General features: G+C 31.9%; 2 protein-coding genes across 2 annotated transcripts in view; both read right to left on the bottom strand.

Moving 5' to 3' along the window:
• Nucleotides 1-19649, bottom strand: part of LOC106688924 (protein takeout) — a 42648-nt gene extending 22999 nt beyond the window's left edge. Inside the window, exon 1 of the mRNA XM_067048045.1 lies at nt 19555-19649. Coding sequence (XP_066904146.1) covers nt 19555-19621 — 67 coding nt within the window. The 5' untranslated portion in view covers nt 19622-19649. The remainder of the gene's footprint in view (nt 1-19554) is intronic.
• On the bottom strand, nt 3568-15975 carry LOC106688925 (protein takeout-like). The gene is made up of 6 exons (XM_067048046.1): nt 15792-15975; nt 12280-12372; nt 12067-12205; nt 8236-8375; nt 5331-5480; nt 3568-3752 (listed from the first exon to the last, which is right to left on the bottom strand). The coding sequence occupies exons 1-6, from the start codon at nt 15973-15975 to the stop codon at nt 3598-3600; spliced, it is 861 nt and encodes a 286-aa protein (XP_066904147.1). The 3' UTR covers nt 3568-3597.
• Nucleotides 19650-24988: the final 5339 nt, after the last annotated feature.

Below are 24988 nucleotides of genomic sequence, written 5' to 3'. Positions count from 1 at the left end.
TTAATTTTTTAATTGGAGATATAATTAAGTTATCTAAAGTGCTGAAAAATATTCCAATTTTTCTAATCATTGTTCGTTAAACTTGTGGTAATTAAATCCGTATAAATTAAAAGTCTGCGACCTTTTTAATTATTTTACTAAAGTTTGCCGTTGAATTGTTTTCAAGTCGTGACGATGATTTAATTAAAGCTATCAGGGAAGTTTCAGTTTGTTCAAGAGCAATTAGGCATTGAATAATACGCCGACCTAGTGTCTACTATAATACGCCTACAATAAAGGACTATCTACAACAAATATACAAAAAATCACAAAAAAATACAGTTTAATATGATTCACAAAAACGATTTTTAGAACTGATGAAACACTAAACTCTGATGCGAAGGATTGTGTGATCGGTTTCAAATTCGACGGCATATTGAATTCAAAACTAAACAACGTCTTCTTTTTCAGTTAAAAGATTCTTAGAAAACAGAACAAGGAAAGAATCTTAATATATAGTCATAGATATCTTTGGTAGACTGAACAACTTGAACGCCTTACCCTGCCCGTGCGTGGCACGAGATGAGCTGAATGCTACTTGACGTTCTGCCCGTGACCGTCTCGAGATAAACTGTCAATGGGCAAACAATCCAGAACCCCTCCACTGGAAAATAAAAAAATAAACAAAGAGAATTTGGAATAAGCCTCTGTTAATGATTGGCTTTTTAATGCTTAAGCCAAGAATTCTGTGTTTTTTCATTACGTGAATTAATATAAGTCTATATGACAGATGATAAATACTTCAACTATTTTTTCAAAACTACCATTACATCGAAACAAACTCTTTAAAATTGATCAAGATCGGATCATTAGTTATATGAGATATTCGTAGAACTCGAATATAAAATATATTATTTAGGTTTTAGTGGTTCCTAAAATTAAATTAAGTGAGTTATGGAAAAAAATATGCTTTTCACACGAAGATATTTCCAATACATTTTTGTGGGAAGTAAAGGGTATAAGAATAAACTTTGTGCAATAGAAACACCAAGGCTGTCTTAATGAAAGCAGCTTTGAACGATAAATGCAGTTGTCAATATTTATCGTACTATGAGTGTGCAGTAGCAGCTAATCTTGTTTACTTCATATGCTTGAAAAAAATTGCCGGCTCAAAAACAAAAACAGAAACTTAGAGAACATAAGATCCCATTCTTTATTTTATGTTTTATAAGCTGTTTTTTTTTGTTTTTTTTTATAAAAGTAGGAAATGACTGGCAATCGCATGTAAATAATAAAACATAACCAAAATTCCTCTTTTTCTCCCATAATATTGATAAAATTAATATAAGTTATTTAATTGTTTGAAATCCTCTGATCCCCATTGCCTAAAACAAAGTTAAATGCAAAATAATTGGTTTCCTTTATGAATTTCAATCACTTCTGATATTTTGTTTCCTGGTCTCAAGGAATCTCTTTTGTTGTTTGGATTGTACTTATCTGCGAATTAAGGGAATTTCTGTATTGTTATTCTATGATATTAAGTTAAATAAACGTATTCAGAAATAATAAATGTAAAAATATAAGGATAGACAACATGTAATTAGGTCATCAAAAGATCAAAATATAATAAACAATAAAATGACTAACCAGTTAATATTTTATCAATTTAATCATAATCATTACATGGCATTATTTTTTAAAATATATTATTAGCTGTTGATGTGAGATATGCCCTCTGATGCGAACCAGTCAGCATTAACTTTTTATTTTAATAATCACCAACGTGATTTTTTTTATGCTAGTCATAATTTTTTATAGTTCATGTACTTGTTCGAGTTTTGTCAGGAGGTGATTGTGAGTACAGATGGATTTTTTAGAACCTGAAGATTGGGAAATCGTATTACCTCTTAACTTGCATTAAAATAATATACGCAATACCTGAAAGGAAATTAAGTTATTTTATTTACTCCGATCCTTATGAGTTTTAATTGAGGCCAAGTTCATCACTTCAGGTTTCCTTAATGAATTTCAATCATTTCTGACATTTTTTTCCTGGTCTCAAGGAATCTCTTTTTTGTTTGGATTGCAATTATCTGATTATTTAATCAGAAAATTTGTTAATACAGAATTAGATAAGGGTTGGTGTTCAAAGAAAAGAGGTAGACAGCTGTTTTACGGAAATAATATCAAAAGGACAAGAAGAGAAGAACTCCCTGGAATATTTTTTGTTAAGGAGAGGTTTTTGAAAGAGGAGTTTGAAAAATAGGATATTATATATGACTAAGTCGAAAGCTTTTTAGGAATCGAAAAGGGGAAAAGCAATCTAATGACATTTTGTTTACTTGTTGTATATATGTGTATACAGTTGTAAATATCAATAAATAAATTATTAAAAAAAAAATGACATTTTATATTAACTGGTCTCCTTTTTTTTATTATCTTCACCCGACTTCACATAAGTGGTGCCTAAAGCCGGGAATTCTGTGCGCTGGTAATTTTTTAAAAATTATTTTTGTTTAAAAAGAGAAAAGATTTTTTTTTTCTTTTCTCTGTAACGAACTTAATTTCCTCATGGTTAATGAAGAGCAACCACGGTTAGGAGAGCCAGTCTAGCGAGTACGCACTTGGTGCGGTGTTATCCCAGGAAGGCGAAGGAGCGGAGCGCCCAGTAGCTTAAGCAAGCAGACGCCTTACGGATGCCGAAACGAGATATAGCGCGCTGGAGAGGGAATTGTTGGGGATAGTTTGGGCTGTAGATCATTTCCGACCTTATGTATTTGGGAGAAAATTCAGGATAGATAAATTGAAGGAGTCCTCTGCGAGGGTTACCCGTTGGAACGAGCTCCTGAATCAGTACAATATCGAGATAGTTTACAAACCAGAGAAAGAAAACGTAGAGGCTGATTGGCTATCTTGAGCGCTTATGGTAAATGCCATTGAGAAAGATGGGGGGAGCCTTCCGGAGATACGGAGGAGGAGTAGCAGAAAGAAGTGAATTGGGGTATCATCAAGGGAAGACGAATCACAGAGGAGTGAAGAGACGATGCAGGCTCTTACTACTGCAATACTTACTACTATTACTGCATCTTACTACTTGTAAGATTATATTATCTTTTTGTTCTCCCATTAACGGAGAAGAGTAGGTATAATGCCAAATAAAGTATTTATAACAAATAAAGATTAGGTATAAAAATTAGTCTGGAATATTTTGTGGAAGATAAGTTATGCATATTTAAAAAAAGAAGATTAATTTAGTTTTCGTAACAATAATTTTAAATGACATTATAAATATAAACTTTTATACATAAATTAATTCTGATGAATACATTTTTTAAAATATTTTTTTTTTCTAGTGATATATTTACTATCAACACTCTTCTGTGTGTTTGTTTGATTGATTGCCTACATGTTTCTAAAGATAAAATATTGTTAAATTGGAATTTTACTATGTAGAATCATATAATTAAGGAGTTTTCTGTCAATAGTTAATATTTAACGAGAGTAAAGGTTTTTTATATGAATTAAAATTATAAACCAAAAACATTTGAATTTCAATTATTTTGTTTGAGAAGAATTGAGATGATTATTGAAAAATATTATTGAATGCTAATAGAAATATCATTTCTCGGGGAAAAGTTCGTCATATGTGAACTGGTTGTTAATTTTATTGGCGACATCGATAACATGTTTTGCAACCATCTTCTCGATTCTAGGCTTCAGAGCATCCATGACTGCTCTTTTGTTCTGATTTAAGGCGTTGTTTACTGCCGTTCCTGAATAAAAGAAAAAATATTAAAATATAAAAATATTAAATAATTATGTGCAATTTTCTGAGTATCATTCAATTTCAATATAAATATAAAAAAATAAAGCAATTAACCTCCAGCTGAGAAATTTATTGGCATGTCGTAGCAGAAAGGACGTCCATATCGATCTACAATTTATTTTAGTATAAGTTATTTTTATAAGTCATTTGGAATAATCGACACTGTAAAATTTGTATATTTATCCGTAAATTACAGAAGGGGCAATGTCGTAGAATGTTAAGCAGCAAAGTTGCTTTTTCCTTAGATACAAAGTCATGCACAAAGTAGTTCTCAGAAATACGTTTTTCTTTTAGCAGATGGAGGCAAGATAAAAAAATCAATTAAAAAAAAAATGTTACTTAGGAATAAATTTCAAAAACTTCAATAAAACATATAGTCTAAGAGTTTTTTTATTTTAGTAAAAATGTTTAAAATATATATTATTTACATAGTTTCAAAATTAATTAAATTACTTTGTATTTAATTAATTTTGAAACAATGTTTAAAATATATATTATTTTTATAACTTTCCTGGAAAAGTGAAGAATTTTAGAGAATATTCCGCCGCACACAGCCCATCAAAGAATGCTTTACACGCTAATATTTGGACTTCCTTTAGGAAGTTGAGAATTAAGGATTTCAGACTGTGGTACTGAACTTAACTAAATAATTAATTTAAATAATAATAATCAAAGGCTTAGCTAATAATAGTGCGATAGTTTGACGCTAATACAGCACATCTTTATACAACTACCCAATTTTAATTATCCCACCTCTGTTTCGATCAACCCTTTGGACGTTTACCCCCAGATCAATTTAGGCTAACTTCATAGGAATTCTTTTGTTGCTAAATTTTGGTATACAAGCCTTTCTTATTCACCGCAAAGCTATCAGCTGAATCACTGGTTGTTGTTTAACCTCGCCTTTTTTCAACATTAATTTCGTTTTTCAAGTTACCCTGAACAGTTAATCCTCTCTGGTTCACGCGATTTGGCGTTGTTCAGGCTGCAGCTGAATTCTCTGGTCAGCTCATCTTTCGCTATTCTTCATGTAAAACGCTATTCCTATTGTAAGAGGCCACGTTTCACTTACACGTGAGTACAGTTGAAAGGATATTAATTTTGTAAATTTACACTTTTAAGTTTCTTGATACAAGGCACGTGATGAGCAATTTCGAAATCGTAATATAACAATCATTTCTAGCGTTGACCTCGCTTTTTTTCAAACTAAATTTCGTTTCTTCAAGTTACCCAGAACAGTTAAACTTCTCTTCCTGTTCAAATGGATATATCATTTAAATAGTTGATAATCATATATTTTGTTTTGTCCGCATTTATTTCGAGTGCCTAGTTCGTCATCAGCTTTTATCAAATTATTTATTAATATACCTTTAACTAACAGTACTAAATCCTCAGTATACCCCAGCACGGATATTTAACCATCCAGAATTAGACCCTATTCGGTATGCATCAACATGAAAGAAATTTTGCTTCAATAAATGAATTCTAAAAGTAAAATAAAAAAAATTATATTGTGTTATCATACCCAAAGTTTTGTCTCCGTTGAAGAGGTTTCCCAACATGATATTGCCAATACTCCAGTCCACGGTTAGGTCGGCACTCTTGTACTCCAAATATTTCTTGCCGTTTCGTTCGACAATCACTCCATTTAAAATGGCTCTCGTATCAACATCGGCTGAAAACATACATATTCATAATTAAACGAAATCAAAATTATGGAGCAAGCTAGACCTGAGTGATTGAGGGTGAACTGTTAATATATCAAAATCCTCTTGAGCTACCTATTACAATTTCTTACTAGTTAGTATTTATTTTACGTATACTTATGGTGGTAACGTGTGGAATACGTTTTCGTCTCTATTAGTTATATATACTAGATGAGATCTAAATTCTACTAAAAGATAATGTATAGGGCTTTTTGCTACAATAAAGATGAATAGCTAGCTAAAAAGGATAATTTTAGAGAAACAACAGTATACAGTCAAAATAAAGCAAATATGTTTAGAAATAATATTTATCAAATCGTTCCAAGAGTCTTGAGGCCTAATGATCAAAAGTACGCAATGGACGGAGCGAGGAGAAAACAGGAAGATATGGGAGGACTTTGAGGAATGCCTTAAGAAAGATTATATTGATACTGTAAAGAATATTTAGCCAAGTCAAATTTATAAAAGGAAGTAAACCTAATCCTATAAGGCATGCAAAGGATGAAATGGGGAAGTACTGCCAATTTTAAAAGAAATCTTAGATACATAGAGAAGGCATTGTACCATCTGCATGAACAATGGTCCTTTAAGAAGGCCTTCTTCATGGTTGATGATGGACCAAAAGTAATGTCTTAGTAAGATGCTGAAGTACTAATAACTAAGAATAAAGAAGTTGTGTGCCATATTTCGATGAATGTAGAGGAGAAGTTACACAGGTAAGTTAATCAGGTACACTGCTACGATGACTATTTATAAAGGCGTGGTCCTGGGTATTCTGAGATACGCATCCCCTGCGTGGAGCCGGAACATCACGCAGGATCAAAAGAGGAGATTGACCACCATGCAGAGGTAGGCTCTGCTGAGGGTCGTGAAGACCAACAGAATGTTGTCACATGAGGAGTTGCAGGTGCTGGCCGGAGTGATGCTCCTGGACCTCATTCTCAAGGATTTTGTCAAGTACGAAATAAAGAGGTAAAGGTTGGTAGCGTTACCGGAAGGATTTCGAGAGAGGATTGGCGAGACCTCGAACCTACGAAAGAAGATGCTGCGGGGGGATTCCATTGAAGAATGGAATGGGCAGTGGCAGGCGAGCCAAAAGTGCGCTACTCTGAGGAAATTCTTCCAACCGTGGGTTCTGGGGAAAGCTGCAAACTTTTGGGAAGAACATCGACCCCCGATTCCCTTTGTGTGGAGTCCCTGAAACTGCAGAGCATGTGTTGGATTGCACCGCCATGGAAGGACGACGTGCCAGGTTGTTGAGGAAAACCGGGATATTCGCCCTAGTCGAGACGGACTTCCCTCGTCTAATGGAGGAGGAGAATTATCCTTTCTTCAGGGAATTCATCTATGGGTAGAAGGAGGTGGTCGGCCCGACGCAATTTACGTTAGGAAGGGTTCGACCAACCGGAACCGACGAGTCCCCAAGACAAAAAGATGTAAGTGAAGAAGCAGACGCAGAATGAGACCAGAAGGGCTAAACCAGGCTCCGTTCTGGTTCTGAAAATCATTTCCAAGTTCTATGGGACAGCAAGAAGAACCCTGAAAATGAAAACCCAATATAATAATATAATGTGTCGATTCACAAAGAATGCAATAAACTCACCTTAGTGAGTGTATTGCACTAACTATAGCCAGAAAATATGATTTAAAGGAAAAACAAGCTCAATAAAACATTTTTGAGTTCTAAATAATTAAGAAGTCTTGTGGTAGAGACAGAAATATCTAGCTGGCTGATATCTCACAGCAGCCTTCAACTAGCTCCTACGACTATATGAATAATATGAAAAGCGAAAAATGTTTATTCACTTAAATCAGGCCATTCTCTACATTTAATCATATTTATTTATAGACTTAGAAAATACTTAAAAGAAGGACGAAATGAACTGTAATATAGAGGTGTTTGGTCGGCAACAGTGATGCCGAAAAGTATGTATCCAACTGTATTGCAAAAGCTAATAAACTATATTGTCAAATTCACCACACTGAAGTTGGGAAGAGAGATGTCACCGACCAGATCAAGATCCACATTATTGATGCTGTCAATCTGCCGCCTCTACTCTATGGCTCTAAGAGTTGTATGACGTAAGATAGAGAGACGATCGGTATGACTGCAATAGAAATGAAATATTACAGTCGAGCGGCAAACGTGAAGAGACTATATAGGAAATGAGAAGATAAGGTAACAGATCATTGAAAACCAATTTCCACAGGTGTGGTTCGGGATGTAAGGAGAATGCATGAGAGCCGAGAACGAAAAAAAATAATGGAAATTCAACGGACTGGAAAAAGAGCCAGGAAATATAAGGAGTATATCACCAGGGCCCTGTTTCATAATGAAAGCTAATAGTTGTATTAGTTCATTGTACTAGTGTAGACATTAGTGTGGTATTAATACTAATACTTAATTGGGTGTTGATGACCTCAGGGTTTTACGCCCTAAAGCCCCAGCCAACAACCACAACAACTAATACTTATTTTTTTCATAATAGAGAGGACTGTTAGTGATATAGGAATTAAAAAAGACTAAAGTACAAGTTACAATTGTACAAGTCTGTGTAATTGAATTAAGATAAGTCTACAAGACTAATTGTATTAGTTTGTACTTTATTATGAAACAGGGCCCAGGTCGCTCATTAAAAACTGAAAGACTCCACAAATCGAAGCTGTAAACACAGAATCGAGATCCGACGAGGAAAGAAAAGAAGTCTAAATAAAAACACTTACTGTTATTTGATTGGAATGGTCCATTTCCTTTAATATGTATTTTCAGAATTCTGAGATTAACGTCATAGTTCCCTTCTATATTCATGTATGGGAAGGTTACCTCGAACTCGAATCGTAACTTGTCCTTTTGGATGTCTACCCTTAAAAAAATAAATAAAGAATTAGACATAAATTCATTAAAATGCTAAATAATATAGTAAATTGGTCTTCATTTGATAAAACTGGAATCCATTATAAACAAAAAAAAGTAAGTTATTTCACCCCAATTTTTGATTAATTTAATGAAAGCAATGTATAACTACTAGTCAAATTTCATGAGTCTGCAAAGTGCAAAGAAACCTAAGGGAACATCATTTAAAGTAGAGTAAATTTTCTAAAATATTAACCCTATTTACGTTCGATAGTTCTCTAGATATAGCGTTTAAAAAAGCAACATTTCATAAAAATGTACTGAAAGATTAGTCGTTAATTAATGTATATCTCAGGAACTATGTGACATATAAATTAAGCTTTTTAAAAAGGAATATTTCTTAAAAATGAAATGAAAGATTAGTAGTTAATTAATGTATTTTGAGAAATCTTGTCTGTCTCAGAAACTACGTGACATACAAATGTCTAAAATAAATTAATTTATAGTTGTTCGGACAATAAGTTTGATTTATAAAAACCTTTATTTCAGAAACCATGAGACGTATGTATGTCTGTTAAAGAACAAGTTATGCAAATAACTTATCGATTTCATAAATGTTTGGATTCAATTTAGGTGAGAATAGGTTACAGGAAAAAGCATTTTCACATAATTAAACATTTTAATCAATTCAAATCAAATTCACAAAGTAATGAAGGGGAAATATAGGTAACAATTGTGGAATTCGTTTAAAAATGTTACTCATAGCCTCAAAGCGAAACTCGTTTAAATGACCGATGGCGAAATCCCATCATTATAGTTTTTTAAATATTTTTGGAGATTTAGAATATTCCATGAAAATGAATTTCCAGTATTTAACTCTGATTCTTATAAATGTTCAGCCCGAATATAATGGCTAATAAGAGATATTTTCTCACAACTGTCAGCAGAAAATGAGTACTATACACCAGGGGTGGCCAGCAAGTTGATCGCGAGGCCAATTTGGATGGATCATCGATCGCTGGCAATGTCTAGGGTGGAACTCCGTGTACCATGGGCTTTGAAGCGATTGTAGAAGATATAATTTTCTAGCGATAGTTTCAGACATATTTCATATGGATCAAAAATTATTTATTATCCGTGTTCTTTTAATTCCCCTGAATGTGAGTTTTTTGGCACTTTGAATAATTATAGTTGTTATTTCTTACGTAGGAAGAGAAGCTGTATATATTTTCTTCAGTACGATGTGTACTTAGCGAACTATTGATAGATTAGCAAAAGGTAAGTCATATTAATTCTCTCATTAAAATTTTCCTAGCAAAAAAACAAAAAAAAAACGCGTAAGTAAAATATTGAAACCAAATTATCATTTTGTGCAGCTTTATAACAACTTGTACAACATACATTGCCATTGATAGAGAAATTAGATTGCATTTTAAGTTGGTAAAAATCCATCTAAAAAAACGTGTCAGCGAATCGAATTTTTTATGTAGGTACAGAATGCTGTTATAAAAACTTGGGTCTGGAAATTTATTTTCTTCATAAGCCTATTTCTCGAAAACTTAATAAGTAATTTAAAAAATAAAAAATAGATTTGTACATAGATATTACATATCTACCCTTAAAATACCGATGGGTGGAAAAAGGAAGCACACTTCAACTGACTTCTTTTGTACCTATTTATTATTTATTTTTTCAATGGAGGGTACGAAAAAAAAATTAAAAAAGTGTTGACAAATCAGTGATTTAATAATAAGAAATAAAAAATAAAAAAATAAAAAATTGTTTTGAACATATAGTTTTCTTGTCTATCCATACCTCACTGGAATGCATCTTATACTACACAGCATATAAACATAGAATGCATTTCACACCCCTTCTCCCCTTTGACTACGCTTATGACAAGTCGATCCCGACACACTTGTAAGATAAAAAGTAGGTCTTATACAGAAAAGATGGCCACCCCACCTATATACTACTACTCTAATTGTAATAATATCACTATCGTAATTTTCACTTTTACTACAATTTATTTTATTTCATTAGTAATAAACAAGGCGAAAAATTGCATTTTTTTTTTGTTCTTAAAACTTTGTGTTAATATTTCTCGCCGTAGTTCTCGAAAACTTTTAATGTTGAGGTTTATCAGTCTATTTAGTTAATATGTGTTTTACCACGGTGATGAATCTCTCATTAGTATCATTGTTAACATAAAAATGATAAGTTTCTTCATAAGTCGAAAATATATTCACACAATTTTTTTTTTTCTTTCTGCTATTCTACCCACTTTTTTTATTTTTATTGAAGAGGATTAATAAAATATGCCATAAAATAAGGGCATTAAGTATTAGTGATCAAATATTCATTTATGCAATATATGAAGAAAAGAAATAATAAATATTGTACATACATTATTTTTTATTTCTTTTCTTTTTTTATCATTAATGATCAGTTTTATTTTATTATATTTTGATATAGATTCATATTTTTATTTACACAAACAATAAATTTATAAAGTTCTTTATTACTACTTTTAATTTATTTTTCTTTTAATTCAATAAGTTTTATTGTTATAATTATTTTTTTCCTTTTTCTGTTTTTTTCTCTTATTCTTCTTTACCTGCATATATTGCATAAATGAATATTTGATCACTAATATTTAATGCCCTTATTTTATGGCATATTTTATTAATCCTCTTCAATAAAAATAAAAAAGTGGGTAGAATAGCAGAAAGAAAAAAAAAAATTGTGTGAATATATTTTCGACTTATGAAGAAACTTATCATTTTTATCTTAACAATGATACTAATGAGAGATTCATCACCGTGGTAAAACACATATAAACTAAATAGACTGATAAACCTCAACATTAAAAGTTTTCGAGAACTACGGCGAGAAATATTAACTCAAATAATTAATTAAATATTAATATTTTATTAATATAATAAAATAAAACTGATCATTAATGATAAAAAAAGAAAAGAAATAAAAAATAATGTATGTACAAGACAAACAAAATTAAATTTATTGTGGATAATAGTCCGGATGGCGGTCAATAAAGGTATCAAAATAGTAAAACCAAACTATTTATTGTTAACCAGGGTTGGTTAACAATGAATAGTTTTCCATTTAGTTCAGTCAAGTATCTTCTTCCAATAAAAATTAAATTTAAGTAACTATAAAATAAATACCCATTCTCACTTTTTTACTATACATGTCCTCCCAGTTATTGCAATTTATAAAAATCTTTGCCGCTGACTCTCCCTCCATACTTTCAAAGGAGTGGTGAGATATCTTTTCGGCACATCATATGGATCAAAAATATATGAAAAAATCAAGATATTCTCTTAAAATGGGGGGAAAAGAAAAAGTTTTGACACCAAGATGGTTCGAGAACCCATCCTTAAATTACTCCTCTAAACAAAAAAATTGGATAGGAAAACATCATAAAATCTGAACAGATGCTTATAAATCATTTGAAGTATGGAAAAGCCTAGGGTAGAATGGAATCCACACCCCGTTTGACCATGGATACATTATTCTCTCTTCAAAATAACTTAGCAGGGCTCTGGGTCGGATTAAACTCTCTCTTTGAGGAATAAGGGTTAGTTTTACACAGAATATGTCAATCATTCATGACATGCTTTGTGAATGATTTCTTTAATAGAAAAATAAAAGTAAATAATATTTTAAAAGTATCTTACTTTATATTAATAATTTTATAATTAGAGGCTCCTCTGACGACAACATTGGTACCGATCGCTTTCAGGTTGCCTCCATTAGATATGACGAATTCATCAAACAACAACGGATCAAGTGAAGGTACTTTCAATTCCGGTATCCCTGAAATTTAAAAAAAATTATTTTCTGAATAAATCGTATGATTTTGAACATTCAATTTTATTTATTTTAGTTACCTTCGGTCAGTTTTGGTCTTAAGGCAATGATAGAGTTCATGATGCATTGATCTATGTTCGGATCATTCCGCTTACATATTTGGATATAACTTGCTATAAAAAAAAATAAATGGTTAGAATTAAAACAAAAGTATGACGTTACTGAATGAATGAATTATTAACACGATTAATTAATTACTACTTTTAAGCGAAAAACCCAAGCAACGGTATTGCTTGGGTTTTTCGCTTAAAAGTTATTGTTAAAGTAAGATCAAGACAGAAAAATAGCCATGACAATTTCTTTTCCAAAAATATTGTTTTTAATTAGGACAAAACACCATTTATAATCATTTCCCAAGTTTTACTATAAGAGTAAAATATCGGACTATCGTATCTTGGATATTCTTTTAGTTTGTAATCAAAATATTTTATACTATTTTATAAAAATACATTTTCTTAGCTATATTAGCCCTAATTTAATAAGATGCTTAATGAACGTTAAACATTGTAGAGATAAATATAGCTCCGAATTAATATTAATCTTCATATATTTCCAAGAATGTGTGTTGTTTATAATAATATTTATGTTTTAATTTTGATGAATTATTTTTTTTTTCATAACGATGGTGATAAGATACATGTTTTTTTATATTATTTCTAATTTATCATTGGCCTTGAAACATCACTTACGCATAAACCGGTTTTAGAAAAAAAATTGTTTACTTGGTCTAGTTGTTAGTCATTAATCTTTGTTCTAACCACATTAATATAACCCACGTGAATATTAATCTAATTCATAAAAAAACTTTATGTCAAATATAACACAGTAGTTCAATTATTTAAAAAATAAATACGAAGACATTTTTTTACTTTATTTTTAAACAATCCTAAGCGGACTTCAGCTACTAAGTTTGTTTTGGTATGGACCGAATGCATGCGTGTTTGTAGTTTTTTCATAACTTCTTCAAGTCATAAAAACTTTTTTTAATATTTTATTAATTTAATTTGTTAAAACTTATTTTTCTGACCTTTCCCTCTCAAGTTATTTTTACTTTTCTTAAATCAAATCAGATTAGAAAACTTTTTTTTTTTGTTATTTTAGGGAGAATGGTAATATAAAAATTATATGGATAGCTGGATGGGTGGGATAGCTGATGAAATTTATAGGCTAAATAGTGGCATTATGAAAATTATTTGTTGTGAGCTAATTATGTTTCACAGTCGTTCTGTAAAAGTACTTATTTTGTAATGATAAATTAATGGTGTAGGGAAACTTGCTGTAAAGGATTATTAGTTACTTGAAATTACTGGAACATTTATAGCTTGTTCCAGAACCAACCCTCCCCCACCCCAAAAAAAAAAAATTCAAGCGTAATAAAAGCAATGGATGCTATTTGTGAAAAGAAAATGGAATGGAACATATAGGGAAGTATTTTCTGTCACCGAAACCTTATTAATGAGAATTTATCTAGAGAAATCCAAGGACCCAGTAGACACTTTTTAAAAAAAATAAATATAATATAAGACAATCCACAACGAAGGTGATAAAATAATAGAGGTGTACAATTGTTTATCGAAAATCAAATTATCTCCTATTATTTGACTCCTTAAACTGAAATTTTACTTTTTTAAATGTTTTGACTTTTTTTCACCTCCGAATAAGAACTTTCTTCAAAATACACCTACAATAGGAAAGTAGATACATGTGTGCCATATATTTATTCTGATGCGAAAACTATATAATTAAGATGGCATGATATAAATGCAGTTTTAAAACAGCAAATAAAAATCACAGAATGCACTTGCATTAAGGACCGAACATTTAAAAGATGCAGAAGTATGTGTCAAAGCCATTAGGTATATATATTTTTTTGTTTATTCAATTAAAAAATTACACCCAATATGGTCCAATCAGATGACAACGTCTATTGGTCGGTGCCAAAGTTACACAAAAAAATTATAGGCATTAGTGAAACTTATTAATTACAATTTTGACTATCAGGGTGTTGTAGAGGCTACTACAATTTTCAAGCTAGATAAGTACAATATGAATTTATCTCAAGTGATACAACTAATATTAACAACTACTAAAATGAAAATAAAGTAAAAAATAACAATAAAATAATAATTATAAAAAAATCTAAATTACATGTAACATGTAGAGATGTGATGAAAAATTGCAGCCTTTAGATATGACTTTTTCCCTCCGAAATAAAATAAGAACCTTCTTTAAAATACTCCTGATATAGCAAACTTGATACATGTGTGCCTTATATTTATTTTGATGTGAATTAAGGTAGTATAATATAAATGCACTTATTTCTAAAGCAGCTAATGAAATTCATCCAAAAATTGCCGAAACAAGGTGCTATGTCTTAATACAGAATTGAAGGTAGCCATTAAGGACTAAACATTTAAACTATGCAGAACTTTGACCAAATAGCTTAGAGGGGTAGAGGAAATATATTATATTATTATATAAATATATTATATATATTATATACATTATATATTCTTCTTGGTAAAATAATATAGCAAGGAAAATTAATAGAAAGATTAATAACTTTAATAAGTACTAAAGGAATCAAACAAAATAGTAATGGAGACGAGTAGGTCATTGGAAGTTAAGACGAATGAAAAAGGCATTTCTTGAGGATTTTGATCTAATTGGGAAATAATGATTGTGATCAATATGTTTCCCTTACAAAGCTAGTAGCAGGAAGAAACAATTTGGGAGGAGAGACGTTATTCTTGCTTAACTAAAAGATGCAAACTGGGAGACTGCAGAGGATATCCAAAATTAACATCGCGAAGATGGGATGGAGAAGTAATCCCTCGTTGACGGTTCAAGGAACAAACAGTGCCAATATTTAAAAGAAAGGGGTCATCATGTAATGCTACGATCACAGAGGAATCATGTTACCCATAAGACATTGTGCAATACATAGAAAGAAAACTTGAAGAATACCACTGAGGTATGGACCCAACAGATCTACTTTAGCGATCAGATCATTTCTGCACATATAAAAAAATGTTTTACATCACCTCTTCGTTCCGTAATAGTGTAAGACATGGTAAAGGGAGCTTTTGATCTCAGCAGCACATCATTAGGGAATACTAAAAGTAGAGTAGATTTAGGATTAGCACCCAAAACAACACGATTTCTAAAAAATATGATTGCAAACCAATTTAGCATTTCCCTTTAGTTGAGATTTAGTTAAAGTGAGCCTATTGCACATTGCTATTGTGATATTTTATCGAATGATTCCTCAAGTTGAGTGAGGAAGGCTGATCGACACACCAAATATCACAAAGGCTTAATATCAGGCAAAGCGACGTTGTAAGGAGTTGAAATACGTTATTGATTCATGGAGCAATTGGAAACAGAAACCTGAAAACCTATCGAAATAAACATGCTTCTACATGAATCGTCCTTCGTTTCTTGGGTTCTTTAACACTCTCTATAGTTACAATATTATGCTCTCTAATTGAAACAACCCGGAATTGTCCCTCATATCTTTGAAGCTTCTTACCCCTGTTGGAACTCTCTCTACGATACACAATGGTCCCGATGTCAATTTTCCCCACTATGCCCCGTAAGCCCGCGTTATAGTGAGCCACGCGTTTGGACTTTTCCTTATCTATCTTCTCCCTTACCTTGCCCCATGTTCTTGCCTTCTGTTGCTCCTCATCTCGGAGGGTTTCCAACATCGCCATACAACGAATGAAGGTTCAGTCCACGTCTATTTGTTCCCGTACCCAGAGCCACTGAATCTTCTCCCATACCGCTCCGTTCTCTGCGTATAAGTTGTAATTCCTCCCTGCCTTGGATGGACATTAAGCGCCCGGCAAATTTGATCATCCTTCTTCCATCCCCCATCGTCGATATCCATCCTTGCATCCTCCTTTCTAGTGAGTTATTTATATAGTGAGTTAGGATTAAGGTTTTATTGAGGCCTTGTTTTACCATAACTTATATAGGGTTCATTACATCATGATGTAAATTTAATCACTCTTTAATTTTTTTACGTGTATTTATTTAGGCGATAGAACAAAGTTTACTAAGAAGAATGTACCATGTGCTATTATTTTCGAGTTGAATAGAGATTAATTTTTTTAGCTTTGATAGTAAGGCAGAAAAAAATCCACAAATCAACCACACTTTGAATACTAGATCCAATAGATGAAATTTTATGAACTAATTGAAAATAGCAGTAAATCTGAAAATGAATCCGAAGAGATTCCAGATGTTTTAGTCTAAGGCACTGTGATAAAATTTCAAACTCCATTTCTGAATCACATTCAGAATAAAGTAGATAGACTAGAACTGATGAACAATCATGGTTTTAAGTCGAGTTTCGTAGCTTTATCGTCAAATGATTTATTTAATTAAACTTTGATACAATTTAATCAGCATGGATAGGTTTCCAAATTTTATTAATTTTAAAATATCAATTGTGATTAATTTTTAATATCTTCTTAAATAAATTATATTAAAGTATTGTACCTAATCATCCTAAAAGTAACAATTATTGATTCTTGTGTAAAACAAACAGTTATATTAATTTCTTCGTAAGTCAGTAATTCATAAAAGTTTATAAAGGTTAAGGAATATTTGTAGGAACATTCCTGGAAATGTTTTCTTGAAGGTAAGTTCTCGTGAATTTTATATCAATAAATCTAATGCCCACTCGCTTCCAGCGCCCTTTCGTCTCTCGTTAACACGGCGGTACATATATCTCTCAGGAACATTGCACTTTTCAGGAACCATTAATGCACGGACTAACAGATCCTGTAGCTTCTCCTCCTCAGTACCTTTTAATAAAGATCCTGCGAACTTATCCTGCATCATGCATCACTTTTCTTTTCCAGATCCTCTCCTAGAGCAGTTTTAGACAAGCAGTCATTAGGATCGTATCTCACATTTAATATGCGCGTAGAGCCGTTAGTTTTTTTGATACCCCAATTGACAAACAAATATTTTTTAAATTTAAATAATCCGGAATATTTGGAGACTGTGTGTCATATTGTTTGTAGTAACTATGATGATACTCATGCTATTGAAATTTCGGATGATCCTGACACAGACAGTGTTGATAATGTTCAAATAAACGTCAGTGATGAGTCTGTGAGGATAGTAGCCAAGTTTCTAATGATGAAAATGGTTCTGATGACGCCTTCTTTATTGGTAAGTAGACTAATAAATTACATAATATGACACAAATAAACTTTACATTGAAATCTGATAACGAACATTGTTCTTAGGAAAAGACGGAACACGATGAAAAAGAAAACCACCTCCCAAAAACTCCCAAACTAGATCCCTTAATTTACTCATGTATTTACCCGGTGATAAAGATTTAGCGAAAAATTGCAAAACGCTAATAGAATGTTGGGAATACTTTCACAAAAAAACAATTTTAAATTTAATTGTAAAACATACAAATTGACACAAGAAAAGAAAAATTCAGTCGTGAGAGGGATTTATGGGATTATTATACTTTTCTGGATTTTATCGAAGTGGGAAGCAAAACAGTTTTAGACGTAATTGAAAAAAATTGCACATGAAAACCGAAGAAGAAACTGTTGCGATAAAAAAAGGAAACGTTGTTTTCGATGCTCTCTGGAAAATAGGACAAGACTTACTCAATATTCATGCAAGAAGTAAAATAGTAAAAATACCCTATATGCGTGGAACATTTAAATTTTATACCTTTGTGAAGTTGGCCCCCCATCCTTGAAATATTTCAATTTTTTTTTAGTTCTAGTAGTATCCGTAAGAGTACTCGATTATTTATAGAAATAGTTCTGATGTTTAAAACATCAATAATACCGGTCAAATGCACGCGCGAAAAATACGTATTTTGTGCAACTTTAACACCGTATATCTATTTTTCTGGCAACATTAAGGATTTATTTAATAAGGATAAGTATTAGACTATTTGGGAGGAGGGGGGCAACAGAACGAAAAAAAGTTTATATTAAAGCGTGTATTTGACCGGTATTATTGATGTTTTAAACATCAGATCTATTTCTGTAAATAATCGAGAACTCTAGAACTCTTATGGATGCTACTAGAACTAAAAAAAAATTGAAATATTTCGAGGATGGGGAGCCAACTTCACAGAGGTAAATTTTATTTGTGTAGAATGTACCACTATCTAATAATTATTAACTTCAATAAAAATAATATAATACGTTTTAACTACTTTTTTAAAAATTATTTAACCTGAATTGACACTTAATTTAATACTCTGTTATTACAATGGTAAAGGATAAATAAATATAAAACCAGATTTTGCATTATTAGTATCTGAAAGGCATAATCGTGTGCACATGTAACTCTAGATAGTGCGTGTACCGCCGGGTTAAGAACAATTAATTCTCACTCGGTTTTGTGCCTATCCAGATAATATTTTGTAAACGATTTTTTTTGGAGTTCTTTTTTTTTTTTTTTTTTTTGTGTGTGTGTATTTAAATAACTTTTTAAATATTTTGTATATAGCACTTGGAAACATTTAGCACATCGAAAATGGCAAATATACCATATTTCAATGTTAAACAGTCAACTTTTTAGGTAAGACTTCTGTTTAAAATATAATTCTAAATTCATCTACAATATTTAAAAATAAACGCATATTTCAGAAATTTGAAATTTAACAAAATAGACATTTATAATTATTTTGTCTCTTCAAGGCACTACCCCCTATTCTGACAGCTACAAATCTTATCACCTACCAATCCCTTCTGAATCTCCCAATCACTATATAAAGCTAAATTAGTTCTCTAATTAGCAAAATCAGAGAACTATAACATCCATTTGGAAATGAGGAGCTGAGCTTTAAATCTTTTTTCAAAGAATTTTCAAATTCTTTTCAGATTTATTTTGACTACCTTCTAAATACTTGTATTTTAAAATTATTTTTCTAAAAATAAAAATGTTCCGCAAGTTCTCTATATCTATTTTTAAGGAAATATATATTTTTTATCAAAAGAAACATGCGTTTACGGGTACACCGGCTTTAACTTTTTTTAAAATTATTTAATGTGATTGACAACTGTAGAAATAATAAATACAATAAGTAAATGTATTGTATGTTTCATATACACTTGAAAATCTTGGGAAGGAACCTTTAACTTAAAATTTCTATCATAACCTATTATCCTAATTTATTACTGTTTGTCATTGGAGATGTTTTAAGAGAAGATGGTACCAAAATCTTCCGCTATATGTCTTTCCTTCATTTCTGCAAGTCATCGAAATGAATATAATCTTTCTAAAGAGAAGTAACTCACGAATTGCGGCTGATGAACTATGGAGCTGACCAGCAAAGAAGAGCAAACTACTTAATCTCAGCAGCATGTCGATGTCCTTTTCTCACTGCGCTCTCACCAGGAAATATAGATTACCATCGAAGCTGCACTGCCTATATTGGATGAGGTAGCTAACCTTGAAGGGTGCAACCAATCTTGGATCGATTTCCAATTGGGTACAATAAGAGGTGGTAGGAGCAAAGGCAAGCAAGTCGATATCATAAGCATACGTTGATATTACAAAAAACATCTTTAACAATTTATTGTAACATACTTTTATGTATACATATAAAACTAGGACTGTACCTGGCCAAAATACTACGTACTAAATTAAAAGATGATAACATAAAATTTCTCATTTTTTTAACTAAAGACTTAACTTATAAAACTTTAGTTTTCATAAATCGCAAAAGACACAAAATAAAGCAGGTGCCTCTTAATCTTCTGCAGCACCGTGGGGAAGATCTCAGTACGCTTTCAATCACACAGGCGTCTGATTTTTATTGCATTATGAATCAGATGGATTCATCTTTGTACCAATACGGTAACTATATTGTGGTAAGTGATTTCTATTGTTTCCATGTAGGTCCCGGAAAAAAGGGTCTATGTGTGACACATATAAAAAACTGTCTGTTCAAGTTTACAATCCTGTTTGAAATGTCCGGCTAGAAAGACATTTTTGATCTAGAAAACGCATTTTTTATACAACTCATAAATATAATTCGCGAGCAGTTTTTGTGAAATTAGATGCTAAATATTTTTCGGATTATATTAGTGATATCAAGAATGCTTTTGTTCGTGAGGAGGATTCAATTAAGAATCGAGCGACGATGATGAGTCATACATTGCATGCAAGAATAAATGTGTACTGCTGGTTTCTTCTATGCTCGGAACCAAAGCCATTGATAAAAGTATTGGAGAAAAAAAAAACCTGAGGTCATAACGTATTATAATGGTCACCAAACTGGAGGTGACACGGCTAACCAAATGTGAACCACATACAACATGCAGCGAAATACACATCGATCGCCAATGACTGTTTTCTATACTATGTTGAAATTGGGAGAGATCAGTTCCTGGGTTATTCACCTCGGGAATCAATTAGAATGAATTCCAAGAAGAGTTTTCCGCAAAGAATTGTCACATTAACTGTGTATCGGACAACTTCAGCGAAGAAGCCAGCTGAAATCCGGCCTTAACACCTCCTTCAAAATTTGTCTCAAGATCCCTCCCGGCTGATGATCGTCCAAAATCAACCCCTCCCAACCCCCAAAAGTGGTCTAGATATTGTAACTGCATGGTGGAAACAGGAATACATCGGCTCACAAACTACTCCTGTGTGAAATGCAACCAAGAAATTCTCCCTTCATGCGAAACCACTCTATGCAACATGCTTTTCAGCCTGTTCTTGCGATCCTTCATCGGCTTTGATGGACGATGACTCCGACTTATTTCTGTCCCCACACATTTCAACTTTATGTCTGACCCCTCTTTGAATTTTGTTTCGATGATAAAAGGTTCTATTTTGATTTATGTTTATAACCATGATATGCGAATTCCGAATTTTGACTATTTTTGTTTTGTGTACCTAAATAAATAATAAATAATAAGAAATGTTTTAAATTTATTTTATATTTTTCCCTAATTGTCTACATCCTCAAGATTATTGGTAATTTTTGGTTTAATTAAATAAGGTGATTTAGGGACTTTTATTAGGACGAATTTGTATGTATCGTGTGCCAGTCAGGCTCACCGCGTCCAGATTTTGAAAATCCTTCACCGCGCCCTACGAAGGGTTAACTGTCTTTCAGCGTGGAGGAGGCTCTAACCACTTGGTCCACACATCAGGGTCTCTAGCTAGGATCTTCATCTGAGCCAGTGGTTTTCCTCTTTCCAGACATAGTCGTTGGGTATGCTCAATATAGCTCCTGCTAGATCTGCCTCGAGGTCTTCTACCGTCGACCTCACTTCCATTCTTGGCACTCAGACATCCATCATTTTACAGACGTTTCCATACCATCGGAGCTGTCGGTGTTCAATCAGTGATTTCACTGATGGGGTCTGAAGTTCTCTTATTTTCTCATTCCTTATCCCGTCTCTTCTAGTTTTGTCTGATAGTTAGTTCCTTGATTTTTCAAAAGAATCCCGTTCCGCTAAGTGTGTAGGACAACACCTTTCTGGCACCATAGGCCTAACAAGATTTGTAACCGACTGTGATAAAATTTAGTGCAGTTTTAATAGCGGTTTTTTGATTCAGAAAATTGTCGACTGTATGTAGCATCACTTACATTTACACAATAAAAGATAATTTTTCTCGTCCTCGGGAAGCAAAGCACCCTAATGAAAATGAGATCTAAGCATTGATACATCTTTTGTAACTTACTGGCATTTACCATGGTAATAGGCTGCGAGGAACTGAGTTTTGGAAATTGGACGATTTTAAATGTGTCATGACCTACACCAGATTCAGATTTATGAAGTATATTCGCTTTAAAGATACTGGAACCCAAAGGGAACGAAAAAATACCGATCGTTTGGCCCCCAAAGTCTACAATGTTCCAATGGAAAAGTTGAAAAGATTTTTTTTTTATAAAAACATATTTGTGTGAGCTTTATCGTCATCTGCTAACATCATCTGAAGCTTTGCGTTTTTTCAAGTAAAAGACCTAACCTAAAATCTATGTTGAGTATGAGGCACAAGCGTGCAATCAATGTTGAGCTGAAGGCACGATCACTGGAAGGTTAAATAAGTCTCAGTGTGGGGTTTTCAAATAATCCCACATTAGCTCAAAATTCTACTAGTTCATGCCGTCAGTCAATTGTTTTGCAAAGAACCTGGACGAAATATTTGGACTACTATTTTTTCAAAAAAAGGACATTAATTTTGATCTACCGAATATATAAATAATACCGAAGCCGTACTTTGACACCTTTTTTTATAAAGCAAAATTTGTTGAGAAGCTATTTTTCTAACTAACCTTGCATCAAATTGAAAATTTTAACGAGTGAGGTGTTAAAACTCAGAAAGAAAATTCCCCTCTCAGACCTTTATTTGGAGGATTACATATCATTTATATGGAGGAATATATCGTCAGATACAATATTGGTCGAATCACGGAGTGACTATCCAAATATTTTAATCCGTAACTTAACAATGTAAATGCTATGAATACGATGTGAAAAATTCCTATGAGGTAAAAAAAAAAATTAGAATACAAACTATAAATAACTATTTTCGAAGGATTTGTAATTGTGATTTTAGTAAATTGAGCTATTAGTTAATTGAGACATGAAGCTCAAAAAAGAAACGATGATCAGTTGACTTTAAATATTAAGTTTAAGAAAATAATGTTTTTAATAGTAAAGTTAATAAAGCCTATACTACAGTAGCTTAACCTAGGGAATAATTGACATCCAAGAAACAAGGTTTACAAAACTATGATAAAGCATTGTTCTAATCATTGATCGATAAACTTGTGGTAATTAAATCCGTATAAATTAAAAGTCTGCGACCTTTTCAATTATTTTACTAAACTTTGTTTTCAAGTCGTGACGATGACTTAATTAAAGCTACCAGGGAAGCTTCAGTTTGTTCAAGAGCAATTAGACAATGAATAATACGCCGACCTTGTGTCTCTTTTTTTCATAGAATAATAATTAATTTATTCATCGCATAATTTTTCTATATTTGATTTTATATTTGAATCATTTATTTTTTATAGAAACGAATACTTTTTGTTTTTTAATTTAAATGGCACCCGAAATAAATATTGTGCACTTTTTAGTATGATTTTAACCCTTTCACTGTGCGATAAAATTACGAATTCTGGTCCAAAAAAAGGCTAGTTTTTCACGTTCGAAAATACGTCGGAATACAATAAAGAACTTTAAAAAAACGTTTTATATGTACCTTGCTACGTATAAAATACGTTTTATAGGTGTTTTATATTTATAATACTTCAGTAGTATCTTAGTTCCTTTCTCACTTTTTTCTCAATTTCATTTTGAACAGTACACTACACAAAGCTTATAAGGTTTGGCCTTCTTGGCAGTTGGCGGAATAATATCTGATCAAATATTATCTTTGCTCTAGTACCCATTGTAGTTTTATACGTTAAATAACAAAAATTCAATTTAATATAATTCAAAAAAACGATTTTTAGAACTGATGAAACACTAAACTCTGGTGCGAAGGATTGTGTGATCGGTTTCAAAGTCAACGGCACTGAATTCAAAACTAAACCATGTCTCCTTTTTCAGTTAAAAGATTCTTTGAAAACAGAGCAAGCAAAGAATCTAGCAATAGTCTTACATATCTTTGGTAGACTGAACAACTTGAACGCCTTACCCTGCCCGTGCGTGGCACGAGATGAGCTGAATGCTACTTGACGTTCTGCCCGTGACCGTCTAGAGATAAACTGTCAATGGGCAAACAGAACGGCTCCACTGGAAATTAAAAAATAAACAAAGAGAATTTTGAATAAACTTCCGTTAATGTTTGCATTATAATTGCTTAAACCAAGAATTCTATGTTTTTTTCATTACGTGAATTAATATAACTCACATTTACTAAATCCTTCAATGATCTTTTCATCAACTAGCATCGCATCAAAACATACTCTTTAAATTTTATCAAGATCGGCTCATTAGTTATATGAGATATTCTTAGAAATAGAACTCGAATATAAGATATAACTATTTTATAAAATATATTATTTAAGCTTTAGTAGTTTCTAAAATGAAATTAAGTGAGTTCTGGAAAAAATATCCTTTTCACATAACAATATTTCCAATACATTGTTGTGGGAGGTAAAAGGGTATAAAAATAAACTTTGAGCAATATAAACACCAAGGCTGTCTTAATAAAATCTAGCTTTGAACGATAAATGCAGTTGTCAATATTTATCGTACTATGAGTGTGCAGTAGCAGCTAAACCTGTTTACTTCATATACTTGAAAAAATTGCCGGCTCGAAAACGAAAACAGAAACTTAGGGAACATAAGATTCCATTCTTTACTTTATTTTTTATAAGCTATTTATTTTTTTTTATAAAAATAGGAAATGACTAGCAACCGTATGTAAATAATAAAACATATAACAAAAATTCCTCTTTTTCTCGCATAATATTGGTAAAATGAAAATAAGTTTTTAAATTGTTTGAAATCTACTGATCCCCATTGCCTAAAACAAAATTAAAAGCAAAATAATTGGTTTCCATAATGAATTTCAATCACTTCTGATATCTTGTTTCCTGGTCTCAATGAATCTCTTTTGTTGTTTGGATTGTACTTATCTGCGAATTAAGGAAATTTCTGTATTGTTTTTCTATGATATTAAGTTAAATAAACGTATTCAGAAATAAGAAATGTAAAAATATAAGGATAGAAAACATATAATGAGGCAATGAACTTCTCT

This window comes from Halyomorpha halys, unplaced genomic scaffold (genome assembly GCF_000696795.3).
Source record: "Halyomorpha halys isolate HHAL.00 unplaced genomic scaffold, Hhal_1.1 Scaffold1234.1, whole genome shotgun sequence".
Taxonomy (NCBI): domain Eukaryota; kingdom Metazoa; phylum Arthropoda; class Insecta; order Hemiptera; family Pentatomidae; genus Halyomorpha; species Halyomorpha halys.
This window is presented reverse-complemented; position numbering and strand designations above follow the sequence as displayed.